This window comes from Alternaria ventricosa (genome assembly GCF_023758065.1).
Source record: "Alternaria ventricosa strain BMP 2768 chromosome Unknown scaffold_15, whole genome shotgun sequence".
Classification (NCBI taxonomy): domain Eukaryota; kingdom Fungi; phylum Ascomycota; class Dothideomycetes; order Pleosporales; family Pleosporaceae; genus Alternaria; species Alternaria ventricosa.
In genome coordinates this window covers 41,560-58,511 of record NW_026055695.1, presented here as the reverse complement: position 1 = coordinate 58,511, position 16,952 = coordinate 41,560, and the positions used below count along the sequence as shown (strand labels likewise).

General features: G+C 53.1%; 6 protein-coding genes across 6 annotated transcripts; 2 read left to right on the top strand and 4 right to left on the bottom strand.

Moving 5' to 3' along the window:
- Positions 1 to 485: 485 nt before the first annotated feature.
- Positions 486 to 1,150, top strand: J4E93_007945 (uncharacterized protein; the record flags this gene model as incomplete). Its single annotated transcript, XM_049345848.1, has 3 exons — positions 486 to 492; positions 544 to 551; positions 605 to 1,150. 3 exons carry the CDS (start codon positions 486 to 488, stop codon positions 1,148 to 1,150), a joined length of 561 nt encoding a protein of 186 aa, XP_049196781.1.
- Positions 1,151 to 1,468: 318 nt separating this feature from the next.
- On the bottom strand, positions 1,469 to 2,213 carry J4E93_007944 (uncharacterized protein; the record flags this gene model as incomplete). The annotated part of the gene is made up of 3 exons (XM_049345847.1): positions 1,469 to 1,490; positions 1,540 to 2,079; positions 2,134 to 2,213. 3 exons carry the CDS (start codon positions 2,211 to 2,213, stop codon positions 1,469 to 1,471), a joined length of 642 nt encoding a protein of 213 aa, XP_049196780.1.
- Positions 2,214 to 5,308: 3,095 nt separating this feature from the next.
- On the bottom strand, positions 5,309 to 6,962 carry J4E93_007943 (uncharacterized protein; the record flags this gene model as incomplete). Its single annotated transcript, XM_049345846.1, has 3 exons — positions 5,309 to 5,393; positions 5,447 to 5,466; positions 5,523 to 6,962. The coding sequence occupies 3 exons, from the start codon at positions 6,960 to 6,962 to the stop codon at positions 5,309 to 5,311; spliced, it is 1,545 nt and encodes a 514-aa protein (XP_049196779.1).
- A 517-nt stretch (positions 6,963 to 7,479) lies between these two features.
- Positions 7,480 to 9,108, top strand: J4E93_007942 (uncharacterized protein; the record flags this gene model as incomplete). Its single annotated transcript, XM_049345845.1, has 3 exons — positions 7,480 to 7,648; positions 7,708 to 8,864; positions 8,914 to 9,108. The coding sequence occupies 3 exons, from the start codon at positions 7,480 to 7,482 to the stop codon at positions 9,106 to 9,108; spliced, it is 1,521 nt and encodes a 506-aa protein (XP_049196778.1).
- A 652-nt stretch (positions 9,109 to 9,760) lies between these two features.
- Positions 9,761 to 11,026, bottom strand: J4E93_007941 (uncharacterized protein; the record flags this gene model as incomplete). The annotated part of the gene is made up of 5 exons (XM_049345844.1): positions 9,761 to 10,044; positions 10,100 to 10,180; positions 10,230 to 10,289; positions 10,339 to 10,964; positions 11,019 to 11,026. The coding sequence occupies 5 exons, from the start codon at positions 11,024 to 11,026 to the stop codon at positions 9,761 to 9,763; spliced, it is 1,059 nt and encodes a 352-aa protein (XP_049196777.1).
- A 1,846-nt stretch (positions 11,027 to 12,872) lies between these two features.
- On the bottom strand, positions 12,873 to 14,152 carry J4E93_007940 (uncharacterized protein; the record flags this gene model as incomplete). Its single annotated transcript, XM_049345843.1, has 3 exons — positions 12,873 to 13,149; positions 13,201 to 14,044; positions 14,095 to 14,152. 3 exons carry the CDS (start codon positions 14,150 to 14,152, stop codon positions 12,873 to 12,875), a joined length of 1,179 nt encoding a protein of 392 aa, XP_049196776.1.
- Between the last annotated feature and the right edge of the window lie 2,800 nt (positions 14,153 to 16,952).

Sequence of the window (16,952 nt, the reverse complement as noted above, 5' to 3'; positions counted from 1 at the left end):
CGTAAGTGTACTTCAAGCGTGCTTTGAATGGTATAGTAACCTCCAATCATAGTCCATGGCAGACATGCGTTTATTTCATCATTTTCTCATCACGGCCTACCCGCATCTCCCGGTCGGAGCAGACAAGATCTGGATCACGGCGATTCCCGGCTTTGCGCATAATGTATGTGTTTCCATCAGAGCCCGGAAGACATGGAAGAAGCTTGTTGGCTATGCTCAACCTCAAAAAGGAGTGCTAACCATTGTAGTACGAGTATCTTATGCATTCCATCTTGGCGCTGGCTGCGTCACATCTGGACGCTGTAACGCAGTCGGGTGTTGCAGAACTAGCCATACAGCACCGAATCCTCGCTGTCAAATCCCTTAACGAAGCGCTCTCAGTACCCCCGACGACCGCTTGCGAGCGAGATGCGAGAATGGCCGCGGCTTTGGTACTTGCTTTCCAATCAAGTCACCTGCAGGACGGCATGGCAGAATTCATGACGATGGTCCGTGGGTGCAACCTGATCGCAGGTAACAACATGATGTTCATCGCCGACTCAGTCTTCAACGTATGTACAGCTATCTTTGTCCGAGATTGAAGGCTCACACTGACCCCCTATAGGCATTCTGCGCAGATTCCCACCTTGAGAGAATTCAGAAGCGGATCGGAACATCGAGGGTGAGCTGCTTCAACCGCGAAGATCTCGACATGGCATCATTATCCCTCGACCTTGTCCAGACCTTGAACATGTCCGACTGTGAGCGGTCATACTGGGAGTTGCTCGTATGCACAATCACCCATGCGTATGACCGCCCACCAGAGACATATCAAACCTTTGTTATGCTCTACAACACACCATCCAAGTGGACTCATGATGAGTTCCAAGCCTTCATCGATCCCAACAACAGTGTTGCGCAGATTCTGCTGGCTCATTTCATCGCGGTCCAGGCTGTTCTTACACCCATTCTCTACCTCGAAAGAGTGGGCTTTGAGGGCGTACATGCCCCTACGGCCGTGCTGAGCTGGATCGAAGGGATATACTGGAATATACCGTGTCGCATGAGGCATCATGTGGAGTGGCCCAGACAAGTGTCGCGGTATCCTTTCACGCGATTCATGGGACAGAAGGAAGTAAAATATTGCGATGTAGACCCCCTTCTCATTTGACATCGTCGGCAAGTTACACTTTTATTGGACTCTTTTTGTTGCGCACTATCGAGCCTGTGTATTACTTACGAACAACGGCCTTTATGTACTACTAAGATACCCGCGATCGCTTTGTAGCTTCTACTCGGAATTCATTTCATTTTATTACAAGTTTACATTCTCAATGAACATGAAGAAATCGATGTTACCAAGACCTAGATACCACACCTGCTTTCTCTCAAACTTCCAGCCTCAACAAAACTTCGCTCGGCACCCACAACATCTCCCCCTTCCCTCAAGTCCACCCACAAACCAAACAGTTATCTCTATCTTCCCTCTTCACATGCCCATGATATTCCTTCTGCACGCACATATCAATCTCCGCATAACCAATACCAATCCTCGCATACCGATCCATAACCGCCTTCCAAAAAGCGATTGGAATCTGTTCCGCCGTCTCATCCTCCAGTTTCATCCCAGGTTCGGCGTTATGAACTTCCCCCGGTCTGTATTTATCGCAGTGATAGTCCACGAGTAGACGCCTCAAGCGGTCTGAGGCATCAGTGTGTCGGAGAAGCTTCGTGTATGCGAAAATGACGGTCGGGTAGTACGGGGTTATTCCTCTCTCGAACGCCTTATCGACAAACGCGTTTCCAACGGCTTCTTCGAATAGGGGGATCAGGTATTGGCCTGCAAAGTCTAGGCATTGGGCTACGAGCAGGCAGTCCCATTCGGAGGGTTCTGGTAGCTTTTGCGTGTACAGCCAGTCGATGAAGATGTCGAAGACTTCGGGCTCTACATTTTGGAGATATATCGGAGCATCGTGTGCTAGGCGTAGCTTGAAGAGGGTTGAGTAGTGCGAGAGATAGTCGGTGTGGAGCAGGTATGACTTTTTTGAGGTGCCGACTCTGACGAGGATGGTACCATAACTGCCTTGGCGTGCGATTTTACTATAGTCGAAGTTAGTCGGGGGTACTTAGCTGTAGATGTGGGAATTTTCATACCTCATCCGGGGTGGCTGCGTATCTGCCTCTGCAGGACGCTTTAGGGACTGTGACTCTGGCGGTTGAGTGGCGGAGGCCATGACGACGATCTTTTGACTTGTAGTAGGCAAAAGGTCAGGATGCAGGACTTGTAGTGTATGCAAGAGTTGTAGTGTATGCAAGAGTTGTAGTGTATGCAAAGAGTTGTAGTGTATGCAAGAGTTGTAGTGTATGCAAAGAGTTGTAGTGTATGCAAGGAGCAAAGGAATGAAATCTTGATTTATTGCTATGAACTTCTGCGTGCATCCACTGCGCAATGATGTTGAACCACATGCTAACCAAGGTATCTTGGGCTTGGGACCAGATTACGGCAGTATATTATACCTGCGATTTCTCTTATTCGTGTGAGTATCTTTTCGTCAAGGTCGTCGATGTTGCGGAAGTTGTGAGTGGCTCGTCTCGCTCTGCGTCATCGCACGTACCATGGGATGAACCAGATTGTGACAAGTTCGGCCAATAGGAAAGCTGTGGTTTGTATTCGCGAGTAGTATGGTAATATACGCAATTATTTTATACGGCCCCTCGAAGCGTGTGCGTGATCTAGTCTTCCGATAGTGTTGCTGTCTTAGTCCCAAAAGAATGTGGTACAGTATACCAGGCCTGTGTACCGTGCCTCGATCAAAATCGTATTCCATCTGCCATCGCACCCATCCAGTACCCTACCCAATCACTGCGACATACTCCCAAACCACTTCCTCATCAAGCTCTTCCTCCCCTTCTTCAACTCATCAACCTCTTCTTCCACGACGTCAACCTCCTCCAGCCTACCCACCCACTTTGCAGGCCCCCGCTCTCTGACCGCTCTCTCCTGTGCTCTGAGCCAATAGTCCTGCTCCATATTACGATCATTACAGGCATTGGTGTACCACTCATGCCACTCCTGATGATCCCAACCGCACCTGCTCCCCCACTTCTCTTTAACCTTCTTCGCGAAGCCCTCGACCTCCGTCTGCGCACACGCCGAGCAAAGAGTCTCCTGCGGCAAGAAAGAAGTGCCAGAAAACGGTGTGCGGTAGTAAATGTAATGGTTCGAGTAAGGTGTGTAGTACGCCTTGCAGTGGCTCGACGTGCAAGGACGGAGTGTATACCTCCAATCCCATACTTCTTCCTGAACCCCAGGTTTCCCGCTCGCATGATTGCTTTTGGCGTTTAGGGGCACGGGAGGGGCGCCCAACACTCTTTGCTTGTGCTCTCGTACTAGTGCCGCGTCTTTGCTTCTGCGGTCGCGGCGGAAGGCCTCTTTGAAGATTTCGAACTCGGAGGCTATGACGTTGAGGGTCTTGCGGCCGGCGCTCTGGCGTAATGTCTCGTAGGCTTGCTTGCAGGCTGTGTTGGCTTCTTTCATCTCTTGGCTGGCGTGGCGCGGGCAGTAGCCGTGAAGACGGGTCAGGTCGTATGGGCCCTGGGGGAGGTAGTAGTTTGATCCTGTGTGGGCAGGTGTGTAGTGCAAGGTGCATGAGGGATACAAGCAAGGTATGTAATGATCGAGGGGGTTGTATTGACCTGGCGGAGGACTACAGGGTGACAACGGTGCCGAGGCTGCTGGGACAGATTGTGTGGATATTCGTGATCCGGCGGACAAGGCGGACTGGTAGGAAACTACTCGGGATCTTGAGCTTAGACTCGGGGGTTTGTAATTGGCCGGTAGTGGTATGCCGGTCCATCTCGCATCCGATTCTTGGTTTGAAGTTGACTTGATCGTGAGGCTGCTCACACGCTTCCTCATGACTTTGAAAGATCCACTTCGAGACATGGGAAGAGAGTCGGGACGGTGGAGACCTGGCGATTTTGGCGTTCCCCATGCTTGGAAATTATCGATTTGATCCATCAGAGTTGTGGTAGGGCTGGTAAACGAGGGTATGTGATGGTATTGGGCCTTCTTCGAAGAGTTTGGTATTCTATTGATCAGGGGTTCCGGTAGCTGTATAGTCTTCGGTCTTGCTCTCGGCCAGGTCTTTGACTTGGCCAACGGATCTGGTTCTGCGAAGCGTACCGCAGGTGGTGAAGACCTCCTGCTAGATGCCATAGTCACCGCGTCGGAAGATTTGAGACTAGGCTTCAGGCTCGATCGTTGAGGCCTTGGTGGCGTAGACGCTGATGTTGTATTAGACTGGTCACTAAATGATGACTGAGAAGAACGCGGCGTCGAACTGCCACTGGAAGCCGCATCGGCAAAAGGCATATTAGGAGGCATTAGGTTGGTTGCTGTTAGAGTACCGGTAGTGACTGTTGGAGAGCGACTTGTCGAAGTGCTGGCCAGAGAAAATTGGCTGGCTTTCGAGTTTTGTGTACCCTTTGATTGCTGTGTCGGTCGCATAGTGTTGGTCCCTGGATGTAGAATCTGAGACATGACGGGCGGGGATGATGCCGGTAAACTGCCGAATCCAGCCTGGCTTTCAGGGCTCATCGATGAAACAAAAGGAGATCCAACGGACGTGCGTGGTCCAGCAGGAAAACGGTCGTCCGTCTCTGAACTGGCCAGAGAAAAAAGTGGATTGATGATGCGTGCGGGTGACGAAGGCTCAACCAAAAAGCAAACTTGAGGACGAGTGCCGACCAAGCCAAGGACAATGCAGCTTGCGTCGAGGCATCTGCATCATCTAAAAGTACTCTGTATATCGGAAAGCAAACAAGAATGAGAGGCACAGCATATGGGGGCGGAAAGGCCATGTGTATGCGGCCTGGTTACCCACACCGAGAAACGCCGCACAACGCATCGCCCCTAAAGCACCGAATACTCCCTAGCCGTAGTAGCTTCCTGCAGAGCCATGTTAGGATTCGTTTATCGAAGCATCTCAAGCTGTTGGATTCGAAGACTTATGCATAAGGTCTGCAGTGTCAAGAGGCGCAGTTCAGTGCCAGTCAGCCTCGCGAACACCAAATCGCAACGTGATTGGCACCGTCACACGTGGGCCGGCCCCCGCATAGTGGAAGGTAGCTTTAGCAAAAACACAAAGTTCACGTGGGTCGATAGGAGTGACCAGGTGCAGAAGACACTTGGCGTTGGTCTATGCAATCTATCCGTACGACAGGTTGTCGCACATGTATGGTACATCTAGTCTGAGGCTCTGCCGATCGCTCCTGACTGGTAATAGAGTATGGTACAGGGCCGTTTGGCATCAATCTGGTGACCTGACTATAGCTTGGGTTTGGGCTGTTCTTGCTTGAGCATAGCTTCGGCAACAAGACGTCGCTGGATCTTTCCTGTTGCAGTCTTCGGCCTATGAGTGCGCAGTCAGTGCATGGTTCATCTGCAATGGTATCGTTCACGTACATGATGTCGGTGAAGAAAATCTGCAATTTGTTAGACTAAGTTCCACATATGCGTGTTTGATTGGGTATCTGCATACCTTCTTCGGCAGCTTGAATTTGGCAACGCGATCCGTCAGCCACGTCTTCAGCTCTCCCGCAGTCAGGGCATGCCCTTCTTTAACCACGATCGCAAGACCAACGTCTTGGCCGTACATCTCGTCTTCAATCGCGAAGCTGACAGCTTCAGATACAGCGGGATGCTGCGCAATCACGTTGTCGAGCTCAATAGGACTGATCTTTTCACCACCCTTGTTGATGAGCTCCTTGATGCGGCCGGTAATGATAACATATCCCTCGGCATCCAGCTTGCCCTGGTCTCCAGTGCGGAAGAAGCCATCCTGGGTGAAGGATGAAGCATTGGCAGCTGGGTTGTTGAGGTATCCCTTGGTAACGTTTTCACCACGAATGCAGATTTCAGCTTCTTTCCCTTGCGGCACCTCTTTGCCAGCTTCGTCGAGGATCTTGACTTCGACACCCTGACCGAGCCCCACACTACCAGGCTTACGCTGGTTCGGGGGGAGGGGATTACTGGTCATCTGATGGGCCGCCTCAGTCATGGCGTATGCCTCCAATACCGGAGCACCGAACGCCTTCTCGAGTTCGTGGAACGTTTTAGGCGAGAGTGGACTGGAGCAGGATCGGATGAAGCGGATGTTGGGCATGGGGCTCGGAAGAGGGCTCTTAAGCAAGATCTGATGAATCGTCGGAACAGCCGTGTACCAGTTTGCCTTGTGCTCATTGAAGTCTTTCCAGAAGTCTGAGGCGGAGAACTTGGGCGGCACAATTACTGAGCCTCCTGAAGCCAGCGGCGCGAGGAAGCCAGCAAGCAGGCCGTGGACGTGGAAGAGAGGCATAACCAGCATGGTACGATCCTTGGGCGTCAGCTCGTAGGTTGCTTGGATGTTCTTCATCGTCCGCAGCAAGTTACGGTGCGTCAGAGGCACGGCCTTGGGGCGTCCAGTGGTACCGCTCGTGTGCAGCACAAGAGCGACATCGTCTGGCTGCGCGGACAGGACGGACGCGGTTTTACCCGCAAGCTTTCCAGCCTCTTTGACGTCCAGGACGACCTCGGTGCCATTGTAGTAGCATTCTGCGATGGCGGCATTGTATTTCCTTGCTGCGCGGACAGCTGCCGCATCTTGCGCAAATGCACCCTTTGGTACCAATGCGATCGCTGAGCTCAGGTCGTCGATGTAGAATTCGAATTCAGACTGTTTGTACGCCGGGTTGAGGGGCGCTGCGATTGCCCTCTGCCACGAGGCAGCGATGAAGGAGACGATGAACTCGTACGTGTTGGGCAGCGCGATGGACACAGCGGCCTCGGCAGAAACGCCGACCTTTGCCAGCTGCTGTTGGAAAGCCTTGACATCGGCGGCAAGCTTCTTGTACGAGACAGTCAGGGCAGGGCTACCGGGCACGATGACGGCGGTCGAAGCCGAGTCCTTGGAGAAGGCGTGTTCGAGAGTGGTTGGGGCCATGGCGATGGATTACTAGATAGGAGATCTGATGGTCGAGATTAGAGGAACACTGCTGTGCGCGGGTTTCCTGGGCGATGGTACCTTTATGCTTCTATGACGCGCAATGAAATCTACAATTGATAAGAAACACCAGAGCCTGCTCAGATGTATTCGGAGATGTGGAAATGACTTATCACGGATAAGGATTTGGATGACAGCATGGTAGCAGGCGTTCCTGCATGCCCGCGCGATGCGGCTAAGCCTTTAGCGTGGAGGGCGCGCCGAACGCCGGCACGCGGGCTGGGGTGCTTGGCGGCAGTTGACATCGCGCCTGCCACTCCACCATCCTCACAACCACCACACTGCCGTTGCCGAATCTCACCGTCGCCGCCTCATTGTTCAATCTTGCATCCGCAAGACAGCTGCTAATCTCTGCATTCTTAGACTTGTAGCTCAGCCCGCCGCCGCTCACGAGTGACGTGCGTCAGTCGCATTTGCCATTGTTCAGCGCCGCACTTGCGCGTATATCGATATCAATATGGCGGACCAGCCGCCGCAGAAGGCGCAAGGCCTGCCCAACCCATATGGTCTTCCCAACCCCTACGCCCAGAAAGGCCTTCCGAATCCGTATGCTTCGGCCACCATCTCCGCTGCGCCTGTCAAGTACACAGAGGAACAGGCCAAGGCCGAGCAGCTGAAGAAACCTGGTATCTAACTGAACTGCTCCATACTATTGCCTTGAACTACGACTCATTTGATTGTCTAGCTTTCCACAATCCTCACCAAATCAAGCGTCCCCAGGCCAAGAAGGCTGTCCCGACTGTCAAGAGGGCCACCATGCCTGTGGCTGCCCCGCTCTCTTCGTCAGTTCCCGGACCCGCCAATTCTCAGCAGCATGGTATCGACTACTACCGAAGCACCGCAGAGGACGATGCCTCCATTCTAGAAGAGCGCAGGATGCGCGCGTATGAGGAGAAGCAGAAGAAGAAGGAGCAGAAGAAGTTCACCAAGATGTACGGACTTCATGAACCTATGGCCGCTCACAAGCCCGACAAGCCGTCCAATTTGCTGGCCTACAAGGCCCAAGGCGGTTACCGACGCAAGAAGGAAGGCTTCACTGCCTTCTTGCGTGGAGCTGCCGCTCAGCACAAGTCTCGCGACGGCAGTGAGGAAGCCAGCGGCACCCCGTCGGCGTCTTCCTCTAGCTCAACGCCTGCTTCAGTTGCTACCAAGCCTTCGTTCGCTCCACCTGCATACTACGACGACAGCTCTGTGGCTTCCTCGTCCGACCCATCAGGCGAAGATGCTTATGCCCGTCGCATGCGTCTGTCGCAGCAGCAGTCTGATGCCGTGCCGCCGCCACCTCCATCGGTCACAGATGACTATGTACCTCCGCCCCCACCCCCGCCAGCTGGTTCACCACCAGCACCGCCGAGTTATCAGGGTGCCACTATCTCTGCGCCTCCTGTTCGATACGCCGCTGCCACCATATCCGCGCCTCCAGTCCGGTACGAGCGTCCCGACGTACAGATGGAAGATGCAGACAACGAGCCCGCCCATGAAGAACGTCCCGCCAAACGCGCCAAGATCAGCAAAGCCGAAGCCATGATGAATAAGATGGGTTACAAGAAGGGTCAAGGTCTCGGAAAGAACAACGATGGTGTCGTTACCCATCTGGAAGTCAAGAAGCGCAGGGTTCCTCAGGGCGCAGGCAATCTCGACGCCAACGGCAGAGTCCAGTCTCAACAGGTCTGGGATGTCAGTGGCGGTATGCGTATCCAGAAAGACGAGCCCAGCAAGTTCGGCGACAAGTCAAGTGTCGTAGTCACATGGGGTTGCGTCGACGGTGTTGACTGGGACGCCAACGCCGAGCGCAACGACGGTGGCATCCGACAAGACATGGGCGAAGCATTCGGCAAAAAGGTAAGGCTCAAGATGTGGTCGTCAATGTACATATGCTAATAGAATTCAGTTCGGTGGCGACGTCGAACGTATCCAATTGGACGAGAGCAACAAGGATGGCGTAGTCTACATCCAGTTCAACTCCCCGATGGCCGCCCTCAACGCCGTGAACCGATTCGACGAAGGATGGGAGTTCAGAGGCAGGAAGATCCGCGCCCAGTACTACGACGAGCGCAAGTTCCACTCTGGCATCTACGACTACTAGAAGCCACTTCTCTGACCAGTGTCGGCCTGTCGAATTCGCGCGTCCCAGTCGTTAACCTTCGAAGGGTCGTTGGAGTGTTCCACTTTATGGTTGGTGTGACGGACAGGAATGGCGGCAGTGAGGATATGATAGGTTGGAGCATGTGGCACCGCTGGTGGATCTGGATATGCTTGAAGGGCAGATGTGTATGACTATATGGATTGGGGAGGGGTCTCGTGCTCATCTTTTTAAGAGATTAGAGCTTTGAGTATCCTCCTGGTTGCTTTACAAGAAGCACTATACTAGGACATGCCCGGCCTCAGCTTATGGTATATCACCATGAAATATGAAGCCCGTGACTCTCAACACAAGCTCTGTAAACCCGTGGTGTTTAAATTCCGCACTCGAAACTTGACAAGCATGTCCGATGATAAGACCTCGCAAGGCAGCAAACGGGATATCGTTATCGTATCGTCTAAAAGGAGCTACGCCGCAGTCTCTGCACTCCTACTCATACAGAAGTATAACATGTCCCCCCAATCTAATATCAGACTCCAAGATTCGCCCGCAACTAACCCATATCTCTAATGCTCGGTACGCCCGACTCCAAGGTATATATGCTTCTTCGTCCACTTCTCAATCACTCTCCACTCGCGCCGTCTCATAGCGCCAGCTAAGCATTCCCAGGCTTCTCATCGGTATCAATATGCCAGACAACATAGTTAGGCAGTCCATACACGCCGTAGCCTGCGCGCTTCGCCATCTTTGCAAAGCCTTCTGTCTCGGCTTGGTTTTCGAACGGGTAGCAAGGGAAGTTTACGCCGGAGCGGTGGACGTCTGCCTTAACGATGATGTTCACGCCGCCGATGCCGTCGAGGGGTATTTCTTCGTCTTTGTCGGCGCGCCAGTCGCCCATTGTGGCCATGTACTTGCGGTTTGTGGGGTATTGTTTGTAACCTGTGGGTGTGTGAGCTGATGTCGAGGGAGGAAATGTAGAGGGCAGGGAAAGTACCTTCTGCGAGGACGATGTCTTTGTCGAGGGTGGAGGCAAGTTTGAGGCCTTCGGGGGATTCTTGCCAGGAGTTGTAATCGACTGGGTCTTGTTAGTGGGGATCGCGGAATCGAGTGGGGGGAAGACTCACAGCGCCCTTCGATGTCGACCATCTTGCCATTCTCCTCTTTGTACCTGTGGAACCAGATGTCTGTATAGTGTTAGTAACAGCTTTCGGAGATGACATCTGCAACACGTACTAGGAACCAGAACATCCCGATCATGCGCCACGAAATCCTCGATGATCTTGGACGGACTGTCGACGATGTCTACATCCCTCCAGTATACCCAGCTGTGCTCCGGTTTCAAGGCAGTGTAAAGGAGGTAGTTCCTGGCCTTACCCAGCGCCTTTCTCCGTGGACCTTGTGCCTCAAAGCTGTGTCTGTCCTCTACACTTTGCGAGAGCGTGACACCGAAATCTTTCTCAACAATCATGGTCGACCTGAAAGCTACTTCGGGGTTGTTTTGGACCCTCTCCAATTCCTTTGCCAATGCTGCCATGGTATCGTCCGTCGTGTCGCCAACCAGAAACGCCAGATCGATCAGCTCGTGGGGATACGTGAGTGACGTGAGAAGGTCGAAGTGTTTCGCGAGGTAGTATGAGGCATCGCGGAGCGGAGTGAGGATCAAAACGCGCTCCTTGTTCTTGGCTGCGTCAATGGTCGAAGTGACGCCGTTCAGATCGACATGCTGGATTTCGGTGGCATTGACCTCTATTGGTTTGTGGTGGTTGAATATCACGGGGGTATTCAAATGCGCGTGCCAGTCTTCGTTCTCGTTCGCTGTCATGTGCATTGGAGGTTTCGAGGGGCCGAAGCAGTAGAACCTGGGACAGTATGATTAGCGATTGCTGCATGTGACATCGGGAGACCTGGCATACCTCTGCATCTCCCCAGCTGCTGACCCCATGGACCGCCATAGCAGCACAATTGCTGTGACCAAACCAATAGAGATGAGGAAGCGTGGGTTCCGTACTGTACTTATGACCTGTCTTGATGGTGGCAGCCGGGCTTTCGCAGCCTTCCACGAGTATCCTTTTCCCGCAAGCATGTTGAGTCGGTAGGATCCCGCGTGCTCCTTCTCCACCTCTTCCCCTCTGGCCTGTGATATGCGTATCGATGAGCTACGCGCTCGGACGCTATCGGTATTGCTAGTTTCCCTCTGTGAATGGAGCGGCGGCGATTGCGACTGTGGCCTCTCCAGTTTGGCGGTTGAGAGCGCCCGGGCGCGCGACGTTTGGGGTGTCGACTAAATGTTGCTGGTGACGTCGCAGCGAGGTCGGGGGGAAGCAGCGGCGGAAGCGACAGACGGTAATGACTAGTGAAAGCAGGGTCCTGACTTGCTGCACAGCGAGACACACGAGGGAAGCGGCGCAAGGGGTGAACGACAGGCGCAATTGCGTTGCAGAAGCAATTCGTTCAGTACAGATTACCGTTGAGCGCGACGAGCATGCGAATGACGCTAAGTGCAGATCAATCGCGATAGTGCCGCTGATGACGACGCCTCGGAAATATGATAGACGGTAATTCTCTCATAATTCACCGGAGACCACAACGAAGTGCCAATGTTACATGTTTGGCCTAGAACGTTGCTCAATATACTTGTTCTGTAGCGATTGGGCCCTGCGTGCGTGCCTTCCGTTTTCCTGGGTAACCGCACGTGAAAGCATGTGCTGGGAACACCAAACCGGCGGCGCCCCGGCTCCTAACAAAGAAGCTGCGTGGTACAGAATGTCGTGCATGGGACATGTCTGCGATATATACGAAAGAGGCTCACTCGTTTACCCACATCATCTGTTATACGAACTTAGTGACTGCGGCCCGCACTTTAGAGCCCGCTCTCCGTCTTACCACTCATAACTCATGGGATGCTCGAACTCGGTATGCGCGACATGAAGATCTCGCCGTAAGTTTTCATGGGACGAGATAGAGTTTAGGTACGAAAGACAACGCGGTATGGAATAGATGTTTATCATCGTGAGCAGAGCCGCCGTTGCATGTCTGCCAACTAGTGGCGCAAGACCTGAACAGCCTCAAAACGTATGCGATCAAGTTATGCGGCATGATGGATTGAGCTGAGCTCCTGTGCCACATTCGATAATGCATCAACAGAAGCCCTAGCTGTTCTTCAAGCGCTTGCCCTTGCACTTTTCAGTTAATTTTGGCAATGCTATGACATGATGGCCGTCTGTCGCGTGAATAAGGTCAAAGCTCATACGCCAACACCTACCACGGTTGGCGTTTCATCTTCTTTTAAGGAACACTGTCAACGCTTGATGAGACGACATGGACAGACATGACACATTTGAAGGATCCGTTCGGCGAAAAGCAAAGTTCAAGTCATGGGCGTTGAAGCTCGCAAAGGCCTCAATGAGTGACGTAGAGTTTCCAGACAAGCACATGTTAATTTGACCACATCACAAGATAACACAGAGCAGGTTTAAGAAAGACTGTAGTTACTATCCCAAATAAAGCAACTCCTCCTGCAATTCTGCACACCGTGTCGCGGGGCAGACGTATATGTACTGCGTATTAACAGGCTGCTCGACCCTCGTAGCCAAATGATACATTCAATTGTTACATGTTGAACCATGAAACCGTCCCCGATGCCCCTTCAGTCCTCAAATGCTGAACTCCTGCGTCAGCGCCTGTTCGCTTGATGCTATACGCTATCAAAGAAAGTCAGGTGGGGGTAGTCTATGCAATTATGATGGAACGCCAGCGTCATAAGCTTTTTAGAGAAGGAGAACAGCAGCCATGGCGGCGAGGCCAAGGGCACCGTTGACAGCGCTGAGGGTGGTGGCAGCGCCGGTCTTGTCGTCACCGTCACCCTGCTTGGTACCCTTGTGGCCCTCACCAGCGGGGTCGATGAGCTTGCCCTCGCACCTGTAGCCACCCTCGATGAGCTTCTTGTCCTTGAGGGGCTTGTAGGTCTTGCAGGTCTCGGTGACGTTGTCAGTGGACTGGAGGTTGAAGGCACCGGAGACGCTGTTGAGCTTGGGGGTGGTAACGCTGGCAGATGTTAGCAAGGCATGTTGTACAGCGAATACGAGGCAAACTTACTCAGTGAAGTTACCGCTCATGTCGAAAGCTCCACCGATGCTCTTAAGGACAGGGTAGCCATCAATCTCGATGAGCTTGGAGTTGTTGGCGATCTGGAGGTTGCCGGAGATCTTGGTGAGCGCCGGGAAAGAGACGTTGGACAGGTTCTCGTTGGCGACAAGGGCAACAGCCTCGCCGACGGAAGTAAGGTTGGGAGCGGAGAAGGACTCGAAACCGTTGTTGTAGAGACCGAGGGAGCCGTTCAGGCGCTCGAGGGAGGGAACTGAGACGGAACCGCAGAAACGGAAGGTCAGGTTGCTAGCCCAGATAAGGTTGGGCAGCTCGACCTTGACGGCCTCGTTGTTGTCGGCAAGAGTCAGCGACGTGGAGACGTTGCCGAGCTGCATGGAGATCTCATCTATGTAACCGTTGTTTGCGATGAAGACAGTGTCGACCTCCTCAATGTTGATACCCTTGAGGGAGCGGAGAGCGGTGTTCTGGATGTCGACCTTGTTGGCCTTGGTGACCTCGCCAGTGAAGCCAATCTCCTGGAGAGCGGGCAGGGCGTTCCACTTGATGGAGTCGATGGCCTTGAGCTTGGGGAAGTTGACGGCGTTGAGACGGGTCAAGTCGTTGAGCATCATCTCTCCGTCGAGCTCCTCGAGGTCGCTGGCGCCGATTTGCTTAAGCTCGGTCGCGGTGTCGGCAATCAAGTCACCCTTGATCTTCTTGACGCCGGGGAAGGAGATGTCGTCGGTGGTACCAGTCGCAATGGCGATGTTACCGGAGAAGGTTGAGCAGGAAGCGATGGCGCTGGCGTCACCGGCATTCTGGATGGTGGTGGTGGCGGAGACACTGCAGGCAGCTGGGGTGTTGTCAGTCAATGTTGACGCGGTCTGATGTTAGAAAGCATACCGTACGCGCCGCTGGCAGCAGCCAGGGCCGGGAGGGCGATCTTCATCATGGAAGGCATTGTGTGTAGTGCAAGTGGTGTGGTAACTGGGAGGAAAAGTCAGCGGGCGCGTCCATGAAGCGACTGAGAAATGTGGACTGGCAACACGGACCTGGGATATTAAGACTGCTCGTTCCGGTTTCAGTTGTGCGGGTGCTGCGGGCTAGTCGTCGAGCGTGGAAAGATGCTGGAGCGAGGGGAAGAATTAACAAGTAAAGCAGGCAGTATTAAATAGAGTAGTCCCAGAGACGCGATCAAGAAGGCGCGGTCGTCGGTAGCGAGTGTGGGTGAAGACTGAGAGAGAAAGGGCAGGAGGGCATTCTAATGGGAGCAGGCGCGAGAAAAGGGGAGCGCGGTGGTGCCAGTCCGGGCAGGCGCTAATAACGCTAGTGAGGCCGGGTGGAGATCATAGGCGGCCAGAGCGTGCCCACCATCATCGATCAAGCAAGCAAGCCAGAGTGAATGTTGCAAGCGGGCCTGGGGCCACGCACTGGTTGCTGGTCGTTTCGCCGCCTGCGCGCGACGACACCGCCAGCAGTGCCGTGGAGGCTGCACGCTCGTGGCTACCCGCATCGTGTTGCCATGACTGCACCATGACGCCCGTACCGAGCGCGCGGACGGAGTGGTTTGACAGGCGAGGGCTACCACAGCTCTGCATCCATTATCCATGATGCCTCCTCGCCGCCCGTCGCCTGCCACCGCACGCTGCTTGTCGCTCTTAGCTTCACGTGCCGAGCACGCTGCTCCCAATTTCAAGCTCTGAACCCTCTGCCTGCCCTGATAAGCACCATGCAGCGTCCGCAAACAGCAGCCTCTCATGCGTGAGCCTCAACAACAGGGGTCGCGTCTGGATCGCCGCTCTGTCGCCCTAGGAGACGGCCGTCCGCTACTGTGCCCGCACCATTCCGCTGCTCCCCAACGTCTCCATCCGTCGTCGACGGACCTGTTAGTTTTGCTGGTAACCGCTCACTACGCGGCAATGCGGCACCTTCGCTCCATGCCCGCCCATCCAGAGTCTTCTTTTGCCACTGTCTGGCCGACACGAAACACAACAAGCACCGTGGATTATTACGCGGCCTTTTCCTATATCCGCCACCCCTGTCCAATGGTTTCAATGCGGTTACACCCATTCGGCTAGACCCCAGTTAGACATAGCGCAGCCGTTGCAATCTCATGAGACGCGAACCCCAACAGCGGTTATAATTACACCACGACCTTGCGCGCATGAGCTCTGTTGCTGCTTTCAGCCGTGTGCGCTCGCCTCTCCTTTATATCCATATCGCCCCAACATCTGCATTGCGCCTCATTTCCTTATTCAAGTTTTCCACGGCTGTTGCGATGAACCACCTCGCTTATCGTCCACCCCATGCGACAGCCTCACCATTGATCCTTTGTGCCAAGCTTTTTGCTTGACGCGCATTGATTGACCTCTCATTTCCAGCCTGGGGCTCCAGAGGTCCACTTTCGCCGCACGCACAGCTTCGTGTTTGCTGGAATGACGTCGGCAGTTACAATTGTTTCAGTCTCGGATTTTTTCTAGAATCGCCCACCACCTACAACGAAGGAATGAAACATGTGCACTGCCGTGCAGACAGACACGAAAGTCTCAATCGATAGAAGTCTCAGGTAATGTAAAATCCTGAAACAACTTATCATCCTCTGTGAGAGCTAGGTGTTCATGTCTTTTATCGATGGCCTGAAATCAGCAACTCTAAATATTAGTCCACTTTGCCGCCCAGATGTTGGTGGTCAATGTCCCTTCGTCGAGCTTACTCCGGACTACTTTTTACATACGAGGGGCGAGCGTTGCAACCTCCTCATTCGTGCCGCTTTTCGCTTCCGACCTCATCTTGCGGCTGTACTGGAACACGCCTATCTGGCCGATTAGTGGGTCTGTTTCTGATCCCTCCACATCTCGCGACTTTGAACATCATGGAGAATTGCGACATTGTAGATTAGTAACACTTTACTTACGCAGGAAATACGAGGCCGAGTAGACGAACATGTTTGACCCAGTTACTTAGTTGACGCATTTGTGGGGTCTTACTGACGGCTCTCGCCTACAAACTTCGCGCCGCTCTTCTGGTGAACCAAACACTCGCTGGGTCATCAGCAGAGGCTGCTTTTGGCTCGGCCCTATCGCATCACTTCAATTTAATACAACACATTTCTCGATCTGCCTACATGCGAATCACTCGCAAGACATCATTGCCTACATGGAACGGCACGGCGTATCATACGTTTGGCACTTTCTCTCTCGATACTGAGTTTCTTCAGCATTTCATCCCATATCTATACAGCAACAACAATTTATAGATTTACCTGGGGCGAGTATCGCTGTTTTGATAGCGAGCCACAGGCATTCACATACCGCAGAGCCCTTAATCTTCAACGTTGTTGAATAATACAGTACACCTGGTCCATCCACGATGGATGAAGTCTACACCGACCCACATTCCATCTCCACCAAACAGATCATCGACTCCACCACAACACATAGACCTTATGCTGTACATGCGTATCCCACTGCAGTGACCAACTCTTATCCGAGGGAAAGTTACTTTCCAACAATCAGGTCTTTTGCAACACGTTCACATCTACATCGGCAATCCGCCACATGTACCACATGAAGAGTGACCTAGCAGCGGAGGACAGTATTAGTTTACTTGCCATTGTAAAGTTATGTTCAAGGTCAACGTACCTATAAGGTGAGAACTTGGAAGCCATATCGAGCATTTCCTGCTCCGTCATGTATCTACATGGTGTGCGTCAGTACATGTTACACTGATCTGGCACGGCATCATGAATGATACGTACTTCC